This window comes from Nipponia nippon, unplaced genomic scaffold (genome assembly GCF_047370975.1).
Source record: "Nipponia nippon isolate SJK-2023a ecotype South Korea unplaced genomic scaffold, ASM4737097v1 scaffold_2, whole genome shotgun sequence".
Lineage (NCBI taxonomy): Eukaryota > Metazoa > Chordata > Aves > Pelecaniformes > Threskiornithidae > Nipponia > Nipponia nippon.
In genome coordinates, this window is record NW_028262336.1 from 119,029,589 (window position 1) to 119,051,337 (window position 21,749).

General features: G+C 46.5%; 1 protein-coding gene across 1 annotated transcript in view; it reads left to right on the forward strand.

Moving 5' to 3' along the window:
• Positions 1-21,749, forward strand: part of MAML2 (mastermind like transcriptional coactivator 2) — a 217,452-nt gene extending 195,703 nt beyond the window's left edge. The window contains exons 3-5 of the mRNA XM_087758870.1: positions 7,937-8,140; positions 11,248-11,359; positions 16,913-21,749. Coding sequence (XP_087614996.1) covers positions 7,937-8,140; positions 11,248-11,359; positions 16,913-17,895 — 1,299 coding nt within the window. The 3' untranslated portion in view covers positions 17,896-21,749. The remainder of the gene's footprint in view (positions 1-7,936; positions 8,141-11,247; positions 11,360-16,912) is intronic.

A 21,749-nucleotide genomic window follows, 5' to 3' on the forward strand; every position in this document is an offset into this window, starting at 1 on the left:
TTTATTATTTTTGCAGAATGCACATGCATTCCGAATTTGCCGTGCTCAGAAACGGAGACAAGACGTTCATCTGTGCGCTTGGCTTTGGGAAGAGATGTCTCTGTGTGTCCGGACATGGGCCCTGGTATAGTGCAGACAGGAAATCTGCCAGACTGCCGCGGCGGGAGGCTGCCTCCAACACGTGCAGCAAGGAACAAGAAACTGCTTAATGATTAATCACTGTCAACCTTTGTTCTCGTTAAAGACTTGATTGTCGGACGAGGCTCGTAATGAGGCACTGTTCCTGGGTCTGTTGCTGTGTGATTGTGCAAGTGCTGAATCTGAGCCTCGGTCCCTGCAAGATGCAGCTCCCACTTTGCCCAAGTTTAAGGAGTTGGGGTGGGAACATTGTTATAAGAGTGCCTGCTAGCGGCTATAGGGCCGTGCAGCTTTCCGGCAAGGGATTATGGCAAGGCTACAAATAAATCACTAACGGCTGAAAATCAGTTCAGAAGGATATCTCAGGATTGAGCATCTTCCTTGTCGGTGCTGAAAAGGCAAAGTGCTAAAAAAGGTTTCTATTAAGAACCACACAAATAACTTTCTGTCAAAGTCTTTATTGCCTGTGTTTTCTCACCGAAAGTGGGGATTGGCTCCTTTGAGGTATTTGATCACCCATTTTTACCTAGGAGATTGTGCACGGTGTCTGGTTTTTACTCTTTTTTCTGTAGAAACTTCTGCAATACTGAATAGCAGAATTAGCTTTTTCTGAAAATAGCTCTGAGGTCCACCTAACTTTCAGTGTATGCAAAAAATTGAGCTTTTAAAAAGCCTGGCCTCCCTGGCTCTCCCTGTGAGAGCTGCAGCAGCTGGGATTGCTGAAGTACTTACCCCTTTGCATCTTGGGTATATCTGCTGCATCACTTGATACCCAAACCTGTCACTCCAATGGGTGACTCCCACTCGTGAGGCTGCAGAAATCAGGTGTGTGCTCCCTACTGTCGTGATCATTTCCAGCTTTGTAGTATCTGAAGGGGTTCATCCACATTTCCTCCTCGAGCTCCATTGCTCACTTTGTTGGAGGAGTGACACAGCATTTGCTTCTTTTCCCTGGTTGGATGAAGGCACAAGTATTTCTGGCAGACAGCCTGGACTTGTGAAATTGCAAATGCTAGCGTCCATGATTCCTTGCGTATGTGCCTTGGAAACATGGTTCGCCCTGAAATTTTTGTCCTGAGAGCTCAGATGTTCACAGAGAAAAACACAGAAGATGGTCTCATGTGGCTGAGCCAACTTCTTACAAACACTCCACAAAACTACTGAAGGGAAATATTTTGCAGTCTCCACCCAGCTGTATCTCTGGATATTAGACACAGGAAAAACAGGTTTTGGGATCTTGCAATATTCAGGTTTTTCAAATGCAGTTTATACATATGAATGTGATCTTCCTGGAATGCATAAAACTACTCTCTGGCAGGGTATTAAGAGAAACTCAATCCGTAACAGTATCTTCTGCATGATTAATTTTAGATACACTTGATACAACATCCTTACAAAGCGATTCAGTAGTGCTTGGCAGATCAAGGGGTGTTCACACTCACTCTCTTACTCAGGTGTGACTGTAAGCATCTAAAATTAGGAGTATAAGGGAATGTTCCTATCACCTAATCTGGGCTCCTAACTTAGTTGTTAGGCATCTAGAGCCTAATTATACAACCCCGTCCCTCTGTACAGTGAAGGGAGAGCTCCAGCAGGCAGTTTAGAGAGAATCTGACCTAAACTTAGAGGAGACTCAGTTTTATGCTGTATGTTCCAGATGTGCAAAAAGGTTGAATGAGTTTGAGGTGCTCAGGAAGATGCTTTTTGCATCCTCATGGGACCGAACAAGCAATAAGGCAAGGAAGAATTGAGCTGGCTGTGTTTCTGCCCAGTCTGTGTTATTTCCAGCCCTGATACGTAGATCAGATCCTCAGCTGTTGCAAATCAGCGTAACCTCAGGAACTACTTGGGGCTCTTGCAGTGTACACTGGCACAGAAAGAAGCCCACTGCGCTCCAGTCAACAGTGGGAGTTATTCCTAAAAATAAGAAAACTCTTCAGCTTTTTCACTATAACTAGAAGAGTTCTTACTCGACAGGCACTTTGCCATGGTCCTGCTGTAGTTTTGCTTTCTTGTCTGAGGCAAGGACATGGGCAGGCAGTGCTTGGAGTCCAGATGTCCATGGAAACCCCAGCGTTTTAGCAGAAAGGGGTGTTTCTGCTTGCATTAGATGTAGCAGAAAAGAGACGGCTCAGAAGGCGGCTGGCAGGTGCTGAGACCGGCCGTTGGATGGAGCACCCCATGCTTGGCTTCCTGAAGTTGCATGAAAGAAGAGCAACGAAGCTGGTGAAGGGTCTAGAGCACAAGTCTTATGATGAGGAGCGGCTGAGGGAGCTGGGGTTGTTTAGTCTGGAGAAGAGGAGGCTGAGGGGAGACCTTGTGGCTCTGTACAACTACCTGAAAGGAGGTTGTAGTGAGGTGGGAGTCGGTCTCTTCTCCCAAGTAACAAGCGATAGGACGAGAGGAAACAGCCTCAAGCTGTGCCAGGGGAGGTTTAGGTTGGGTATTAAGAAAAATTTCTTCACTGAGAGGGTAGTCAGGCACTGGAACAAGCTGCCCAGGGAAGTGGTTGTGTCCCCATCCCTGGAGGTATTTAAAAGAGGTGTAGATGTGGTGCTGAGGGACATGGTTTAGTGGTGGACTTGGCAGTGCTAGGTTAACGGTTGAACTTGATGATCTTAAAGGTCTTTTCCAACCTAAATGATTCTATGATTCTATGAGTGAGATCAGCTCTTGTGAATAAGCCTGGTACTGCCCCGTCCTTGGCCCCAGGGGCCACTTGAGAACCCCAGTTTCTGGCTGTGGGAAGCAGCATGCCAGCTGAGGCGGTGGAGGTTCCCACCAGGGGGTCACGGCAGGTCTGGGCTTTGCCACCAGCCTCGCACCACCCTGAAACGTGTGGCAGGACTTCGGTGAGCCACTCCCTGGAGTCCTCCTCCCCCTCCTTCCAGTGCTCACTGTCCAGGGTGGTCTGCAGCCAAAGCATAATGCCCTTGAGAAGCTCATAGGGTCAGGACAGCCACCAGTCCCTGATTTAAGAGGAGGAGATCCATAGAGGTGCCTTGATCTCCACCATCCTCACTCTAAATAGCCTGTGATGCCAATTAATGCAACTGAATCAAAGCGTTCCTCAGTGGGAATGACATGCACAGGTTGAACAAAACTTTACACAGCATCCATCGCTAAGCAGGTTTCAGTGAATGCATCTGAAGCCTTTTACTTTTTTCTTCTAATTCATTGTTTCTTTAAACCAGAAGTAATGGAAAAGGAGAGCGAAAGTTGGCACTGTCACTCCTGACCTGACACTGGGCCCAGAATGAGCTGCCCCACAGAGGAACAGAAAGGCAGAGAAAATCTCTCCCCCCGCTATTTTGAGGGAAAATCTGCAAGATGCAGAAGCCCATCCTGTGACACAAATGGCAGCGCTCCTGGCTGAGAAGCAAACAGCCTCTGCAGGCATTGTGGTTTAGTAAAAAATTGACCATTGTTTCCCTTCTGTCCCACCAAATTTGTTCATCAATTCAAGGCATTTCCAGGAGAAAAAGCCGGAAGGTGTGCACATCATTTTCCACCCAAGTGTCCCTAAACTGCTTCTGAACTAGGGATTTAGAAATGCAAGCTTGGAAAAGGCTTACAGGGGCTCCTGACAAGCTTTGGAGAGAAAGGGAGAGAAGAGGAAGGGAAGAAGGTGCACTTTGTCCTGGCAGCACAGGACAGCTCTCAGCTTTGCAGAAATCCCTCTCTCCAGCTGCACATTGCTGTTGCTGCTCAATATAAAAGCAATGATCAGAAAAATCTATTTCTTTCCCTGGTAAACAACGTAACGTCTTGCATTTCTGTGGAGCCTTTCACCCACCTCTTTGAGCTCCATGCAGGAGCTTCTTCAGAGCGGCGTGGAAGGACCCTGCAGCACTGTGGGGTTGTGGAGGGAGGGATGCCCGGCGTTGCCCGCAGCTCCTTGCCGTGGGCTCGGCCCAGAGTGCAGCATTTTGTGTCGAAGGTTTAAGCAGCAGCACAAGGGGTCCTGGCACGGGACAGAGCCCACAGCGAAGGGCTGCAGGAGCCCAGGAGGTGCTGGGCAGGGGCTCACTGGTGTGAGCTGCCAGATTTGGCAGGGCACAGGCAGGACAGGGGCTGGTCAGGCTTGTCCTGCACGCTGAGCAGAAGACCAAGGTGAGGCAATTTGCAGCAACTGTTAGTGAAAGCATCGGGAATGGCCCCAAAAGGGGTAACAGAGCTGATATGCAGCCAGATCCTAACTCACAGGCATCGTCTTGGGAAACGGAAACGGAGAGGAGAGGAGAGGAGAGGAGAGGAGAGGAGAGGAGAGGAGAGGAGAGGAGAGGAGAGGAGAGGAGAGGAGAGGAAGAGTCTATTTTGGAAAATCCATGTGTGTTAGAAGCCAAAACCTCCCTTCATTTGTATGAACGCAAGTCAGCTGCAGCAGGGATACTGAAAGGCAAACTCAGCCTTAATTGTTTTGATTTACTGCTAAACACTTGAGGATAATGTTCTTTGTGATGCTTAGGAACAAAACCCCAGTTGTGCTACCAGCTCTGAGGAGCTTTTACTGTTCTACCACTCTTTCTGCTTCTCATAGGTTTTATAGCTCAGTGTAACATCAGAGAATGGGGTGCAACGCGCCTGCTTTGCACCTAGAGCACCACTGTGCTGGAGTTTCGGCACCAGCAGAGCAGATGGGGGTTTGTGGTGCTCAGTGAACACTAGCTCAGCCCTTGGCTGCTGCCCCTGCCCCAGCTGGCACCGGGCACGGCCCTGCAAGGGCTGCAGCTCGTCTGCAGGGCTGGAGGAATGCAGCATGCACGAATGGTGCCAGCAAGTGGAGCAGGAGTTGGGGGTGAACCCAGACTGCCACATGTACCTGACGGAGGTGTGATGCTTCCAGCCTGTCCTAACACCCGGCTGGCTGCAGGGATGTGCTCCCCATCGCATCACCTCTTTGGAGGCAAAGCAGGGAGAGGGTTACCTTCCCCGTGCAGGGAAACAACATGGTGTCACCGTGCAGGCAAGGCACCATGCAAGCAAGATGCTGGGCTGCCCGTGCAGCCCGCTGGGCAGAGGCACCCCTGGGCGAGGGGACACACATGTCCCACTCCGGGCTTTCTTTGGTCAGGGGTTTCTGAAGTGCATAAACTGCAAGCATGGGAACCCAGGAATGAAGTTCAAAAGGCCACCGGCAGCTTTAGATGTGTGGAGTTGTAGTAAAGCTGCTGTGGTAAAGCCAGGCTTAGAGTAGGATGAAACAGTTCGATGAAAGCAGGGTAGCTCCAACTCAAACCTTCCCTTCCTCGGCAGGAATGTGGGAAAGCGTGCTTTGTCTAAGCGCAGGGGCAGAGCCCACGTCCCTGGCAGCGGTGTAGCCCTTCTGCCTTCTGATTTGCAGTGATACAAGCGCGGGGTGAGAGTAAGGCTCGATAGCACTGGTTCACGAAGGGTCAAACTGCCATGCACCTAATCCCCTGATTTATTAGGAAACTCTTCTTCCTTCTCCCATCGCATCCCTGCTGATGGAAGATCAGCAGGCAGGAGAAGTAACACATCGTAGATTCATAGGCTCACACTGACATTTCATGAACAGCACAGAAAGGACCAAATGCAAAAAAAACCCAAACTGGCTCCAAGCTGATGATTTATACTGTTTTCTCAGGGCCTGTTTGCCAAGCAGCTGGTGTTTTGTGCCAATTGCTATTACAGAAGAGCTTTCTTTAATAGGTATCGTGAATGGACACTACGCGGTTTATCTTAAAACAAAATCCCTCCCCACAGCTTATATGGGCTGGCAGGGGATGAGGGAGAGAAAAAGTTGGGCTTTGTTGTTCTTTTCTTTATGCAGGACTTTGGGGGAGCCTGCATTATCTGTGCAAAAACACAACAGATGAATTCTATTAATGGATATAACATGTGGCCGGGTTCAAGCTAGAGTTGTCATTTGAATATAGAAGTCAAAGCCAATTTATTGAAACATATTTTTCTTTTCAAAATATTTTAAGAAAGACAAAAAAGTTTGCGCAACAACTTGGCAAGCAGATCTGTTGAGAGGAGGTATTTTCTATCTTGCAGCTAACATAAGGGCTGAAAAATGTGGCAGTGCCGAGCAAACCCAGATTCCTTCTGGAACTGAAAGAAAGTGTGCAGGATATAATTGTGTAAGAGCCCAATAAATTTTGAAGGGTGGGTTTGTAACACTGCCTTGGGGGCTGCAGGTGTCTCCAGAAGAAAGTCATGGTTTTTATTTCGGTAACAGACGTCAAATACTTTATCTAGCTAGCTATGCGCTCGTGTGGCCCCATCTAAAAGCCACAGAATTGTTTTAAAATAGAAATACCCATAACAATCATTGTGTTTCTTCCATGCCAGATGGTAAAAAGATAAGTTGGATTAGTTTGTAGTGTGTGTGTGTGTTATTGTGAGGGGGGGGCGGGGTGTGTGCAAAAGCTAAGGCACAGAAATGAGCTTTCCTGGAGTTTGCAAAGTGATGAGCATCAGTGCTCCACAGTCTTCAGGGCATGAGTAGGCTATGCCTGGCCAGTCCTTGTTTCGCTCTTGGTCAGTCCATATTTCCCTGGATGCCATGGGAGGCAATGGCTGTGGACCAGAGCTTTACTTTGGTAGTAGACCAGACCTTGGGACTACACCTCGGTATTGAGAGAACCGCTGTATAACAGGGAGCATCAGACTGCAGCTGGCAGGGATTCCTGTGTTGTGGAGCAAATACACTGCTATATTATGGTTATACAGAATTAAGTGCTTTGGTTCCTATGGTGAATTGCAACAAAGTGGAGTCAGAAAACTGAGGTTTCTCATGACTCTTGTGACCTCTCCCGTATCTCTCATTTTCTTTGCAGCTGGGAAGCTAAGGAATACCTGACTATCAAGTGATCCAACATAGGCTGAATATTTTTGTGGCGTAACATATTTTTGTGTGTGGACTGAGAAAGCTACATTTCCTACATTTGGTAAAGGTCCAAGTATGAAACAGTGGTGGAGCAAGTAGTCAGAAAACATATTGCTGCCAAGGGAAAACCATGGGTAAAAGAAAATGAGCAGCATATTGTCATCCCATGTTCATTCTCATCCTGTGTGTGCATGGTCTGAGTTCCCAAGTACCTTCCCCATTGCCCCCTGAGATGACTTTTTCTCATTCCTTCCTCATGAAGCACAGGGAAGAGGAAGCGGAGCTAGATCCATCGCAAAGATCAGGGAGACCCCAAAGCCCTCTTCAAAGTGCTGTCCAGTTACACATTTGTTTTACCAAGGAAACTGGTAAACTGATAAACTCTAAGCCTATTTAATCCTGCCGCTAATGGGAGACAATTAGCAATCTCTCAGAGATTGCTCTTGTCAGGGAGGTGATGGGATGAATGAAAGCGGCACCACTCACCCCACTGCGAAGTAACAACTTTCCGCTTCTGTATTTTCTAAGAATAGATGCCACTTCTAGCAATGAGTCTGTAACTTCTCGCTGCTGCTTGCCAGATGGTAGGAACCAGCAGACACCGAGTTTTTTCCCTTGTGGTCAAACAAACTGCCGTACGGCCCGATGCAAGTTTCCTGAAAGATCCCCAGGACAGCTCCGTTACTTCTGTTAACGTTTCCCAAGCTCCTGGTACAACATTGAGGTTTTCCACTGGAACCACCTGGCACGTTTTCAGTCTTCCATGAGCAATGAAGTTACTCAATCCCGTTCTTATTTTGTCAAAGCCTTTGTATCGGTTGCTTGTCCTGAGAGTCTGTGGGCTGTGTCCTGTACTTGAGCTAACTGCATAAAAAGGATTATTTCCTTTTCTTGATGCTTGTTATTATTTTTATCCTTCACGAGCCATTTCTTCTGTTTCAGGATCAACACTCTGTGGTAGGCCAGGGAGCTGGCCCCACTCCAAGCTCCAGTTCTTGCTCAAATCCAAACACTGGAAGTGGTTACATGAACTCATCCCAGCAATCAATGTTGAATCAGCAACTGATGGAAAAGAAACAGGCTCTGCAACGGCAAATGATGGAGCAAAAACAACTCCTTCTACAGCAGCAGATGTTGGCAGAAGCCGTAAGTTTTCCAATTCCTTATTTTACGTGGAAAACATTATCACAGAAACAATAGAAAAGAAAGATAAGACAGGGGGAAGAAAGCCCCCAAAACTTCGAGGTCATTTTGGCAATGCCCAGACCTTCTAGAGCGTGCCTCATATTTTTCAGCACTTTGCTAAGCCCTTTTGAAACCTTCTTCAGTTTATATGAAACAACTCAAGTATCCGAGCTACTGTGGTTTCGTTATGAGAACAGTCTAAGCATATGCTTAATTTAAGGCATATGAATATTGTCAGTGGTTTTCTTTGCAAGATAAGCTAAGGTGCACTGCTACGCTACTTTGGCCACAGAGGAAAGTTGACTTCCAGGCTCTGCAACCTAGGCAGCATGGTATAACTTTATAAAGTGTGTAAACAAGGATCAGGGACATCGATTTTAGTGTTCAACACAAGCTTGTGTGCTTGTCTGGGATCATACATGAGTCCTCTTTTTTCTGTTTTTCTTTTTGCATTTACAGATATTTGTAGCCAGTTCTTCTCTCTCCCTTGGTATCTGAGTGACAAATTGGGAGTTTCTGGTCATTTTATGAGGCATGGGGGATATTTGTGGTCTTGTTGGGAGTGATAAATATTAGAACCCACTGATTTTGTTCCACTAAACTGGCATTGTCATTGATACTGCACAAACTGAGTCAGCTGAAGGTGCTTTATGGCCCATCAGCCATGGCCAGTACAACGGGGGGGAGTCCCAGCTGCTCAGAGCAGTAGCACGTGCCCTCTGCATCCTCGTATTCGCCGTTCCTTGGTAGTCCTGCTTGCCAAAGCATGGAGAAGAGAGAAGTCCTAGAAGAGGAGCTGAGCTCGGCATGTCCTTGGGGCAGGCAGAAAGCAACACAGGTGCCCTGCAACAAGTAGGGAAGGGCTGCAGGGAGGATTCCAGGGAAGGATGGAGGTGACACCACCACCTGCTTTGCTTCCCCCAGGCTGCAATGACAGCAGACCCCCAGCCTGGGGCTTATTTCCCTCAGCCTGCATCTCTCAGCCTACAGGGCAGACTCATTCATGCTGGGCTGACGGTTTGAATCCAAAACTTTCTTTTCTCTATAAAGATGTAGACTCAGAAATACTGACACATTTAGTGAATGCCATTCAGTAATTAAAGAACAACACAGAAGTGGAAAAGCACTCATGGTTTTGTGGGGATGTTTTTTAAAAAAAAGTATTCAGTTTTTTTATAGAGAATATCTTTTTGTTTACAAATTTATTTCCATTCCAAAAATACAATTAGACAGCTTGAGTTTGAAATTAAGGATTTCATTTGTCCTACGAGGGAAATATTTGTTGACTTTTTAATTTATGCAGAAGAAAAGTTTCAAGTCAGCTCAAAATGCTGCAGTTTTCTGTCAGAATTTTTAGCAGAACAGAAAGTTAACTGTGCGTGTAGCTTTTCTTAAAAATAAGTAAAATAAAGATCAAAATCACTCTACAGAATGCGTTCTTTTGATCAGCTTGAATTTGCTGTTGTATCATGTTCATAGAAATACACACAAAGCCTGCCTACAGTTTTTACATGTATTGCAGGGATTTCCTGCGAGATAACTTGTATTTCTTCTTCACAAGGGTTCAGGTCGAGCGGTATGTTAAAACGAGCCTTATAAATCTTAATCAGACCCCTCACTCCCAGAGTGCATTATGGAAATGCCTAAATACCGCAAGAAAGGCTCTTCTCCCAGTGTTTTAAAGTGCTCCTGGCAGAAGAAAAAACAGATTTTTCATGAGAAGGTCTGTTTGCGTGCTGTTTTCAGGCAGAAGATCCCCAAATTACTCTGATGGACACTCAACACCAGCCAGGGCCTGACTCTGCCATTCTAGCAGCCAAGCACAAAACCCAGGCGCCTTGCAGAGAAGGGGTGAAGCCTGCCCAGCAGCTGCCCAGTAAGCACGACTCCAGGAGGCATGTCTGCACCAGCAATGACTTACCAGTGACTGAGGTGGTCAAACCCACATTTTCCCGCCATGGGGCCATGTATGCTGAGGAGTCGTTGCTCATGGGCAGGCAGTAGCACTCTGGAGCCATCAAGTCACAGTGATGCTGATGAGAGATTTGGCATTGACTCCGGTGCCTGCGCTTTCCAGATCTTTATGAACACAGGGCAGTTAGTCAGATTTCAGTTCGAGGACTTGGATTTCTATCTTCCCTTCACCAGAGATGTGTCCCTGCAGGCCCAAAATAAAAAAAACATACTAATTGGCTTTTTCTGCAATCTTTCCCCACTGTCCTTCCCCCAGAGCTTGCACTCCAATGTAAGAGTAATGACAGCACCACGTACATATATGGGGAAGCACAGGGCAATGGTGAGTGGGATGAAAACCAACAAGCCCAGCCCAGCACTGTCCTTGCTAACTCCTGGCCATGTGTCCTGCTGGCATCCCTGGTGAGGAGAGGCACAGGGGAGGAAAAAGCAATGGGTTTTGCTGATTTTCGTGGGAGCTTCTCCAGGGTAGGAGGAAGGACAGAATGAGGGATGGGTATGGCTGGGGTTCAGGATGACAAGCTGAAATGCCCTTTGCCAGCTGTGCATGCTGAGAGGTCAACGAGTTGATGAACACTGATGCAGCCAAGGGGCAGGTGTGGACCTCACAGGTCTGGACCCTCGTTGCTCCCCAGCTGCATCCCAGCTGTGTGTTTGGGTTAGACCTGGATGTTTGGTGTGCCTCTGTGCTTTCTCTGAAAGCAAACCCAGCTGCACAGACAGGGAGGGAGCCATGAGGAACCATCAGGTCCCTCTGGCTGATGAGCATAGTGAGCAAAACAGTGTGGATGTCGGAGGACACTTTATACTGCAGTGCAGACATGGCCAATCTTTGCAGAGGCTGAGCAACTCTCAGTAATTTTATGGAAAGTTAGACCAGACTCAAACACAATACAACCAGCAGAAAGGTTTCCATACAGCCTTCAGTGGGTGATGGCACAGGTTCACAGCTGCCTCTCCTGTTGACCAGACAGGATGAAAGGAAGCAACACTTCAGCTTTGTACACACTGAGAAAAGAAGGAGGCGGGCAAAACACAGAGCCAGGAGAGCATAAAGAAAAGCAAATTAATATTTTTCTACTCTAATCCTCTAGGAGAAAATCACTCCACAAGATCAGCTGAACAGACACTTGACACGACCACCACCAGATTATAAAGACCAAAGAAGGAACGTTGTCAACATGCAACAAGCAAACCAATATCCTGGTAAGTGGCCATGTGCTAAATGAAACTGTTTACTTCCTTCCTTCCAGCTGGAAGACCATCCAGAAGAGCCGCGCATGCACTGATAACAAGGGCCTGATTTTCTGGGTATGCACTTACATCACCGCAGAGACAGTGAGTGGTGGCTGCTGCTCTCCTGTGCTATTTACCTTACTGCCCACCACCACTGAGAAGTGCTGATATATGATCTGGAGAACCAGCTGGTGGTTCATCCAGGCTGATGCTGCATGTCTCAGGCATAGGGACGGAGGTGGCCCTTCCGTTAGCACTGCCTGAGGCAGCGCACCCAAATACTTGATACAAAGGTGTCCTCTTGTCTACGCAACCTCACTCTATCCAGATGCTTCTTTCATGTACGTAGTACATCTTGCTTCAGAGACTGAGATGAGAACCATCCATCCCTTTGAATGGCAGCTCATGTACAGTGTGAGGACCATCATACTCATTTTTAAGTATCTCATATGACACCATGATGGGCAACCAGAGTGTTGAACTTTTGGTCTCTTCAATATGCCACGGTCATGGCCTCAGTGCTGCTCTACCAGCAGCATTTCAACAGATTAGTCAAACAGTAGGGTAGCTTTCAGCCAGAACTGCCCAGGGCAGAAAATGCCACGCTTCAGGACTAGTCCTTGGTTTCAGCTCTCGAGCCCTCACCGTCTTGAAGAGTATCGTTTGGGGAGCACAGGACTGTCTGTGTGGCTTTTCATGTTGTTCACCTTGCTGGTTAGGTGGAGGCTACTCCGAGAGCAAAGGCAGAGTAAGGAAAAGATGCTGGGGCAAGAGAGGAGGTGAGGGGAAATGCAGCAGATGGGATCAAAGGATGTTCTTTATACGGCAAAGCATCTGTGCATTTAAGTATTAAAAGGATCCTTTACCTTCTAGTATATCTTTGTAGGCCACACACTGAAGAAAAAAAATATGGTTTCGTTTGTTCGTTTTTCTGTAACTGTTGGCTCCGCAGATTCAGCCAGGGATCTGATTCTTTCCTTTTTACCTGTCCTTTGTAGCAAAACTTTTTCAGCTTCTATTATGTTTTTAATGAGTTCCCAAGGGCAGCTTGCTCACATGCCACCCCTCTGCCCAGCCTGCTGGCCATGGCACCAACAGCTTGGCTACATGTGGAAGGGCTGGGTTGGGCTGCTCAGGCAATGTTCATGCACTCCTTTGCTTTGTTTACAAGTTCTAGCAGCGATAAGCTTGCTGCAGTCTGGAAACTGCTGCTTTCTAACGGACCTGAGTATTTGTCATCTTCAGTAAATTTGCACAAGCATCACTGATGCCAGCGTAATGACTCACGGTGAGGGCAATGTCACAGGGCGGAGAGAGCCCTGCTTGCTGGCTTGGTACCTCCTGCGCTTGTAAAACAAATGCATTGGCAACCCCAGCAGTTTGCTGGGGAATCCTGTGATTTGGTGTGTTGTTTAAAGGCTCATTCCTGGAATCAAATGATTAACTGAGATTCTTGGCTTTTACTTAAAAACAATCCATTTCTAGCCTGAGAGAGAAAATGGAAATGACTGCAGCCACATCTGTGAAAGGCTCCAAAATAAGTAGATCGCCATTGTTATGTGGCTCTTGTTGTTCTTAATCTGATGGACTTGTTGCCAATCTCATGGTATTTGGAGTCCCATCTCCCGGGTTTGAAACATGTGGGATTGGCAGCACTTGTCCATACAAATCTCACGTCCCTGCTGCGTGAGCCCAGGGAGGAGAGCAGCTTTCAGGCGAGCCTGGGAGAAAGGGCTGTGCTGGGAGCTCGCAGCAAAGCTACCAGATGGAGCGATTAGGAAACGCTTGCATAAGGGAGTAACAGCAGGGAATCTGTTCCCTTTTTCTGGGAATAGCTTTGCTCAGGTCAGGGAAGAAGAGACAAAAAGTTAAATAAAACAACGTAGGGGCTTGGAGACACTTGGTTAAGCATTTTATTCCTCTATGCTTTTCCCCATAGTGCCATGTCATAGCAAGAAACCCCCAAGACAAGAGCAGGTGAATCGGGCAGTGAAGGCGTTTCTCTGAATCGCCGTAGCCTGGGGTGCCCAGCTGCTGCACACAGCGCTGCCGGGGAAGACATTTCTTCCCATCTGGAAGAAATCAGAATGGAAAATACTTGTGTTAAAAATAAAAGGATAAAAATAGCAATACAAAGAAAGAGGAAGCTTCGTCTTTTGCACAACAAGTCCAGCCCATGTCCTGACCACTTGTGCTCTTTAAAGAGCGTGGCATTTGCAGGAGCAGTGCGATGGTAGCCCTGCGGGCTGCTCAACAGCTGGCAGGGTCACCCCGGGAGGGGCTTCATCCCAGCGGCAAGTGAAGTGACCCCACAAACTTGTAGTTCAGCTAGAGGGAGAGAACCAGCTCTCCCTAGATGGCTGATCCAGGTCTTTTGAAGTGTCACCGATTTCTGTGCCGTTCCTCCTCTTTAGTACCGGCATGAGGGAGCAAAGAATCAGGGCCCCCAGCTCTATCACCCCCGCGAAAAGATGTTACAGTATTTCCAAAAAGCAGTGGGCAATGCCCAACCCACCAGCAAAGCCAAAGACGGGGCTAATTGTGAGGTTGCCTGCTGAGAACTGGTTTTCTCCTCTTCGTTTCCAGAGCTAAATTCAGTTAGGGGGCTCCCTGGGAGGACATGGAGGAGAATCTGATTGTCTCTGGGGGGGTAAAACCAGGTGGATTCCTCATAGCATCTCCTGTCCCAGGGACTGCCCAGCTCGGGGACTGAATTTAGGTGCTCACCTTAGGACAACGTAATTGTTAGGACAATTAGATTCTCTATAGTCAAGTGTCTCCTGCTTAGAGCCAGTTTGTGGAAAAGCCTGCCTTCCAGGATAAGGTGAGCTTCTTAATTTAGATATCTATGTTTGTATTGATTTGGAACATGCAACTCTGGTTGTGGAGTCACGTGAAGTGTTAATAATGATTTGGGGAGAGATTATTTTTAAGTACTTAAGGAAAAAAGGAATCCTTTGCATCCATTACTAAATGGAAATAGCATATGTATAAAAATAATGCAGAAAAGGCAGAAATATATGATAATTTTTCCTTCAGTTCCAGTCTGAGGGAACTGAACATCATTATGGTGAAATTTCAACAGGAACAGTATATTAAACAGCTGTTCCTAAACATAGACTTTTTAAATATGTATGTGCATGATTTGTCTTGAAGAGTTTTAAAAGAGCTGGCTGAGAGGTTCTCCAAATTCTTAAAGTCACTTTTTATTTAGTCTTGAAACTCCAAGGAAGACTGCTAATGCCATGACAAAAATTAAAAGAGTAAGTAGGTAATTGCAGCCCTCATGACCTAATGCAGAGCTCAGCAAAAATATTGGGGAGCTGATACAGCCTGAAGAATAAAGAATTTAGGAAGGGAATATAATTAATGTCAGGCAACACGGGCTGATGTAAAAGAATCTTTTCAAACTAGCATGGTATTTTTTTCAATGGAACCACAACTTTGGTTGATAAATGTAATCGTTGTTCAGGTAATGTCCTTTAAAGCATCTGACTTTGTATTGCCTATTTTGGTTAAGAAACCAGAATGATACAAAATTAACATATCACGTAAGGAAATGGCTGATAGGTCTCCAGATATCACTGTAAACAGGCTGTGCGATTGCAACCAAAAAGACAAACACAGTCTGAAATGATGCTGAACAAGAAAAAAAGAGCTTACTTTACATCCGTGTTGGAGTGGTGCAAGAGCTATTACTGTGACCAGCTGTCATGTACAGCCTTGAAATCAAATGTTGAAAACTGTCAAGTTCTGAAAAGAGCTTAGAAGGACCGAAGGACTGGAAAACATGCTGCACACAGAGACTGATGTATTTGGAGAACGCTACAGGCATGGTCACAGTCTTGAAGCACCTGTGTGGTAAGAAGGAATTCATGATGGACCAACTAATAAAATTAATCACACAGTCTATAATAAGATTTGATGATGAAGTCAAAGTTAGTCAAATTCAGTCTGGTTTTGTTGTGGGCACAAAGGATCGAACCAAGGCAGTGTCCCTTGTCCAACAATTGCTACTGGTTGCTACCTATGAAATAGCAAAGCTCCAGGGCTGTATGTTCCCCTGTTCCTCCTCTGGGAGAGGCTCAGGGAATTCCCAAAATGTGGTGGTACCTTGGTAGCAAGCCCATTCAACAGCTTTTCTCACACTTTGGGAGCCATCCAAAGTGGTACAAGACTTTAGCTTGTACTGTGACATGTGGCAAAGATTTCCTCAGCTGACCCACACGTTGTGTGAAGAAACATCTCCTTTCATTTGCCTTGGACCTGACTTCTCCTGGCTGCACTTTTTGTAGGGCTTGTACTGGAAGCAACAGTAGCAAAGGGAATTAAGCTGTGGAGCACCTGATTGTGTGCAGAGGAAGGTTTTCCACAGTGCCGTTTGGTCTTCTTCAACCAATCTCTCAGGGATTAATTCAGAGCCTTGCACTGCATAAGCAATCAGCCTACATTGCATAAATGACTTATTGTGGCCGCAAAATAGAGACTGTGTAGCCGCAAATCTGCCACAGAAGTGAGCTTGTGTCGCGGTTTGGAGGCTGAAGAGAAGAGAAACCTCTCTTCTTGTGATTCATTGGCAGATGTCAGGTACAGGAAAATCCTCCACTGGGCAGAATTAGCCATGAATGGTAGCTTGATGCCAACTCATACCTTCTAGTTTTCTGATGCACAAAAGGTGATGTTCATGTGCAGCAAATGCCTGCACATCAGTTATCACGGGTGGCTCCCTCATGGGCAAGTCAGCTTCTGCAGGGGCAAATGGCCATAGCCCAGCCAGGAATAAAGTTTAGAAGGGGCACGTGGGTGGCACTCGCCAGGCACAGCACCGAGCCATGTCCTCATGCCTGCTTGGCCGCCACATGGGAGGACAAGCAGGTCACAGACTGGGCTGAGCTGCTCTCCCAGCACCTGGCTGGAAGGGAGGCTCTGAGTGCTGCAAATGTGTGAGACACAGTCTTGGCTCCTGCTGTCATCTGGGACAGGGATTTCCAGAAGGGATAGATACCACTGCTGTAGGTATCTAAGAAAGGTGGAAAAGGGGCCTAATGATGGTGCCTATCACTCCCCGTTATCTCTAGAGGGAGCCAGGATGAGCCATGCCCTGTAAGGAAGAAAAGTTCTTGATCTTCTCTGCCTCTGCTCATTTAGACAGCCTTTGTCCTGTCTGAGGTGTCTAGCGCTTCTGCAAAAAAAGGCAGAAAAGTCTTCTCTCCTGCCCAGTGGTTCTGTCTGTCCTTCCCTGCTCCAGTATTTGTCTTACAATGAGCACCAGTTCTGGCTCATCTGATGTCCTCTGGAAGGAGGGAAAGACCACCAATGGCCTCATATAGACCAAACCACCCTTTGGATGATAGGCATCTTTAAGGCCTTGAGCAATTTCATGCAAGTCCTCTTAAGAGCAAAGTATCTTCTTCAAGAAATTCTGCTTCTAGAAAACTGGATTTTTAACCTGTTGGTGTTTGAATGACACCACGCATTGATGCACTCATGTTTGTTTTAACACTTTTGATTTCTCCTTTCCAGGTGGTTCACCAGCTGTCAGTATGAGCTCCAACAACATGTCCTTATCCAACCCAATTTCAACTCATAGCATCATGCCCCAGAGCTCCAGCCTCATGTCCACCCCCGCTGGGACCCGGATGTCTTCTGTTCCTGCCGCTCGGAGTATGGGCTGCTACGGGAACCTTCCTTGCAACCAACCAAGCGCATACAACGTGACTTCAGGAATGAACCAAATGCAGCCACACAGAAACCAAAATCAAGTCCTGCCCAGTCAGAATAACCCCATGATGTCTCGACAGCAAACTATGACGCAGGGAAACAACGTAGCGGCTTTTGGGACAGGGTCGGTGGTCAACTCGCAGCAAGTAAGGCCAAGCTTGAACCATGGAGCCACAGGTATCCCTGCGCAAAGGCCAGCCAACGTGATGATCACGGCTACTGCCACTGCCCAGAACTGGGCCCCACAAGAAGCTGCAGTGAAGCAGCAGGATGCACTGAAACCCGCAGGGGTCCGTTTCCCCACCGGCACTCCATATCCTAACCAGTCTTTGCAACGCAACGTAGGCAACCAGCATTTTTCTCAGCGTGCATTGGCACCTCCTAATCAGTTAACAGCAGGAGTCCAAATGAGGCCTCCTCTAAACCAAATGCACCAGACTCTAAATGGACAATCTGCTGGCTCACTACGAGGTCTCAGCATAAGACCTAACCAGCTGAGAGGACAGACTGTGCCTACCTTGAATCAGCCAGGAACAAGTATGACACCTCCGTCATCTCTGCCATCAACCAGTTTCACATCTACCAACCAAAACTCTCGGGCTTACCAAGGAAGTGAGCACGGTAATGACCTAGCATTTGACTTTCTGAACCAGCAAGGTGACAGTATAGGACCTGCGCTCAACAGTGACTCAGACTTTATAGATTCTTTACTGAAAACAGAACCTGGTAACGATGACTGGATGAAAGACATCAACCTTGATGAAATTTTGGGGAACCACTCGTAAGTGACAGTACCAAGGGTGAACCAGATGAAGAGGCAGTAAGGACATTAGCTTTCTCTTTAGATGCCAACAACCTGCTTTATTAATTTACACTCCAGTAACTGGGCTGTCCTTTAAAATACCATGTAGGGCAACTGCCCTGTTTGAAGAGTTGCTCTAGGAACAAAACTGAAGTCCCCCCTGATGAAACGATAACGTAAGTGATATTCATGCCTGCCACAAAGGAGTGAGAACGCATGAAGGGTCTGTTCCCCACACCGGTGCCCAGCGCATTGCAAACCCATCAGTTCTTCTCACAGGGGCCACGTGGAAAAACATGTTTATTTTCCCACACACGCAAGCACCAGACAGTGGTACAGGTTGTGGGACATAATTTCTCTGAGTGCAAATAAGAGCCCCAGCGGTCCAGAGCTCTTCAGTCATCATGTTCACAGCCCTTAACTTCCTCGGGACTACTCAGCCCTGACAGCATCAGGCCCTGTGTAAATCTCATTGCGTTACAAAAACTGTTTACTTCTACACAGTACAAACTCTACATTTGCTTTCCCGATGTTTTTGGTTTAAAACCTCTATGTTTTGTAGCACACAAAAGGGTAAGTGGTCTCATCTGAGGGAAGAAGGAAACAGATCATCCCGTGTGTTACTCAGTGTGCTCTAGTGTTCGCTTTCTCCCTTTCATCAGTGCTTGCAGCGAGTATCAGAGGAGGCTACTGTCCTGCCAGCAGCACAATCGTTTTGGGCATTGAGGGAAATGAGATGAACTACACCAAAGCTCAGGATCCTCACTTTGCCACCTTGCCCTACCCCAGGGACTCCAGTGACTTAATGGACAACTTAAGTGAGAAGGGTGCTCACGATTTGACCCTCACCAACTACTTTCCCAGTCCAGCTTAGAGGAAGGCAAATGCATGAAGTGGCTCAGCTAAGCCACTATACTCATTTTCATCTTAACCCATGGCGAGTGTCAGGTAGTTCAGCCCAGCCCTCTTCTATCGAACAGGTTTACCCCAGCAGAAATGACAGCATCTCTGTCTGAGGACAGGCTACCATTTTGATTGCACAGCATTTTGGCTCCATTCTGCTTTCCCTCTGCCATATGGGGGTAGTTGAAAGAGGTCCAATGACGGCCCAGGTCCCCACAGCTTCTGTCGAGCAGAGTACGAGAGGCTCTGCCCCTGAAACTAGCATGCAGATCAGTTATAACCACCTGGGTTACTCACGGTAGGAGGCTCCACTCAGCCACATCTGTGCTTGTAAATGAAACAGTTTTGGGGAATATTTCTGGGCACTGGACTCAATCATCTGCTCTGGGTTTGGGGATGGCCCAGCTAACACTGACCTGAGCACCTTCTGTGCATCACTAGGGAGTTAACCTGGGGCAAGGACCATTCCCACACACAGTTGCAGCCACCTTGCCTTGGAGGCTAACAGAGCAGAGCAGTAAGGACACGCAGCTTGACCTCAGTGACAGGGAATAGTCTCGACCGTGTTAAATTTTCTTCTACAGATTTGGTCAGTAAGGGCATCAGAAGGAGGTGCTATGTGACTATAAAGCAGATCTGCAGTGATTCAGACAGGAGGATTCATAGATGGGAACAGATCTTGCAATTCAAATGAAAATGCTGTTCTTTAAAATTATGTGGTGCGACGTGTTTCACAGCCTCCTCTGAATTAGCTAAAACTAGATGTGGCAAAGGAATACAATGCCTATATTCACATGCCTCAGTGCCAAGAGGCATTGCTCTGCCCTGTGCAAGTGCTTTATTCATCCTTGTTAGTGGCAGTGGGATGAGTAGACTACTTGACAATAGCCTCTGCACTTATCTGACCTATTTCTCAAGAGAGGTTTTAATAAGGCTTTTCCAGTCATTTCACCCTGTCATTTCATGTGGGCACAATTTTTCATGATGTTTCAAGAAGCATCATCACACAAACGAGCACCAGCACCTCGAGGAAAGGTGTAACGTAGGCATTCAGCTAGATATGCCAGTTGAGGCAGGCTGGTCCATGATGCTGTTCATTTCCAGACATATTTTTCATAAGAGGCACAAGAAAGCCTGCTGAAGAGTCCTTTCTGCTGCCCCAGCTAGTGATGGTTGCACACCCCTGCCTTGTATAACGTGGTGGCTCAGCTGCCCAGAAAGCTCCCTCTTCTACCCAGTTTTGGCTGGGGTGCACGCAGTCCCTTTGATATGCCAGTACAAATTTTTCCAAGTCTTCAAAGAGCTTTTTTTGCCCAGGTCACTGGCGCCCCACCTAAGTTTGGAGAGGTACAGATGTGGTCTAACAAATGACTCCCCTATAAATTGTGCAAAACTAGACTGAAATAGTAGCTATGTGAGTTTAAAGTGGAGGGAAGATCGGCTCATCTGTCTCACACCCAGGCACACACCCCGTCCACGAGCAGGTCAGCAGTGACTGCCGAAGCTCTGGCAGGAACAGACGACTGCGATGCCACTAAGGTCGAGGCTGATTAGTATCACCACGAGCAATGGGCACTGAAGTCTGGTAACTTCAACTGCCCTCACATGCCATTGAAAAAGCCACCACTGGTTTCTGTATTAAGACCACATTGTTTTCCAGATCCTCAAATGATGTAAAAAAATTATTCAGCTGAGGAGCTGGTCCCAAGACTTCAGGATATCATCCGGTGCTGGATTCAATGCGGAGCTTTGTCCCGTTGGCCTCAGCCTGGAGTGGAGAAGACACTGGGCTGTGAGTGCCATCCCCGGGATCAAAATTTCATCCTGTCTTAAGTAAATTCAGCAAAGGTAGAGGCCATTTGCAGTCCTGTAAAGATATGCCTGATGCATTTGAAATGTGAGCTTGTGAAAGACTCTTGCAACCAAAACTTGAATCCAATATCATTTATTCAGAACACTTGTATCTGAACGGAGCTAGTGTCTTTTTTCTCTTTCTTTGCAATGGCTAAGTGCACTACCCTTATAGTCTATTTTTCATCATTGACCGGGCACTCTTCGCAGTATTGGGTTGTAAATATAAAGAATTATTTGTTTTGTAAACTTTTGTAAAAAAAAACAAAAAGTAATAATATTTTGGTAGGAATAATAAAAATCATATTATTTGGGTTATATTTATACATATGTGAAATAAATATACTATCAAAAAGTTGTATTTTATACAAAAAGTCAACGGTTACCTTTTGTATTCTATATACAAAGTTTTGTATGATACAATTGTTTATTTTTATCTGCAGACTTCAACTTTGCATTTTGGGGGAGGGCAGAATGGGATCATGGTTAAATCGCTGGGTCTGACCCCAAGCTCGCCGAAACCAATGGAGTCTTTCCATTGCCTTCACAGGGCTTTGAATCAAGCCTTTAAATCACCTTCAGATATGTTTGACATCTGAAGCTCTCTGGAAACCTCAACATGAAAACATTCCAGGTTTCAAATTTTTTCCCTGAAAAAGGCTTTTATTATTATTATTATTATTGTTATTATTATTGTAACTCTTGGGAGGCAGGTGGGACCTATGTAACTGTCATGTCCTTGTTGCATGTATGTCTGCTTTATATTTTCCCCATATTATAAACCAGTGTTTCTCTATACAGACTGAAGGGAAAAGTTGCTGTACAGAAATGTTTGTGTTTATGCATTTTTACGTGTGGCTGTATATACCTCCTAGTACTATGCAGTGACACTTATTTGACTCCATTTATTTTTCACCTAAACATGAATAGTATGTTTTTCAGTAGCTATCAAAACTCTGCCAAGTAAATCAATCAAAATTATCCCAAGCGTCTCTTTTCTTAACATGAGTTTTATAATGAATGCCTGTTTAGTCAACTGCTCGTTCATCTGAGTAAATTAAAATTACAGTGATATTTTAGGAG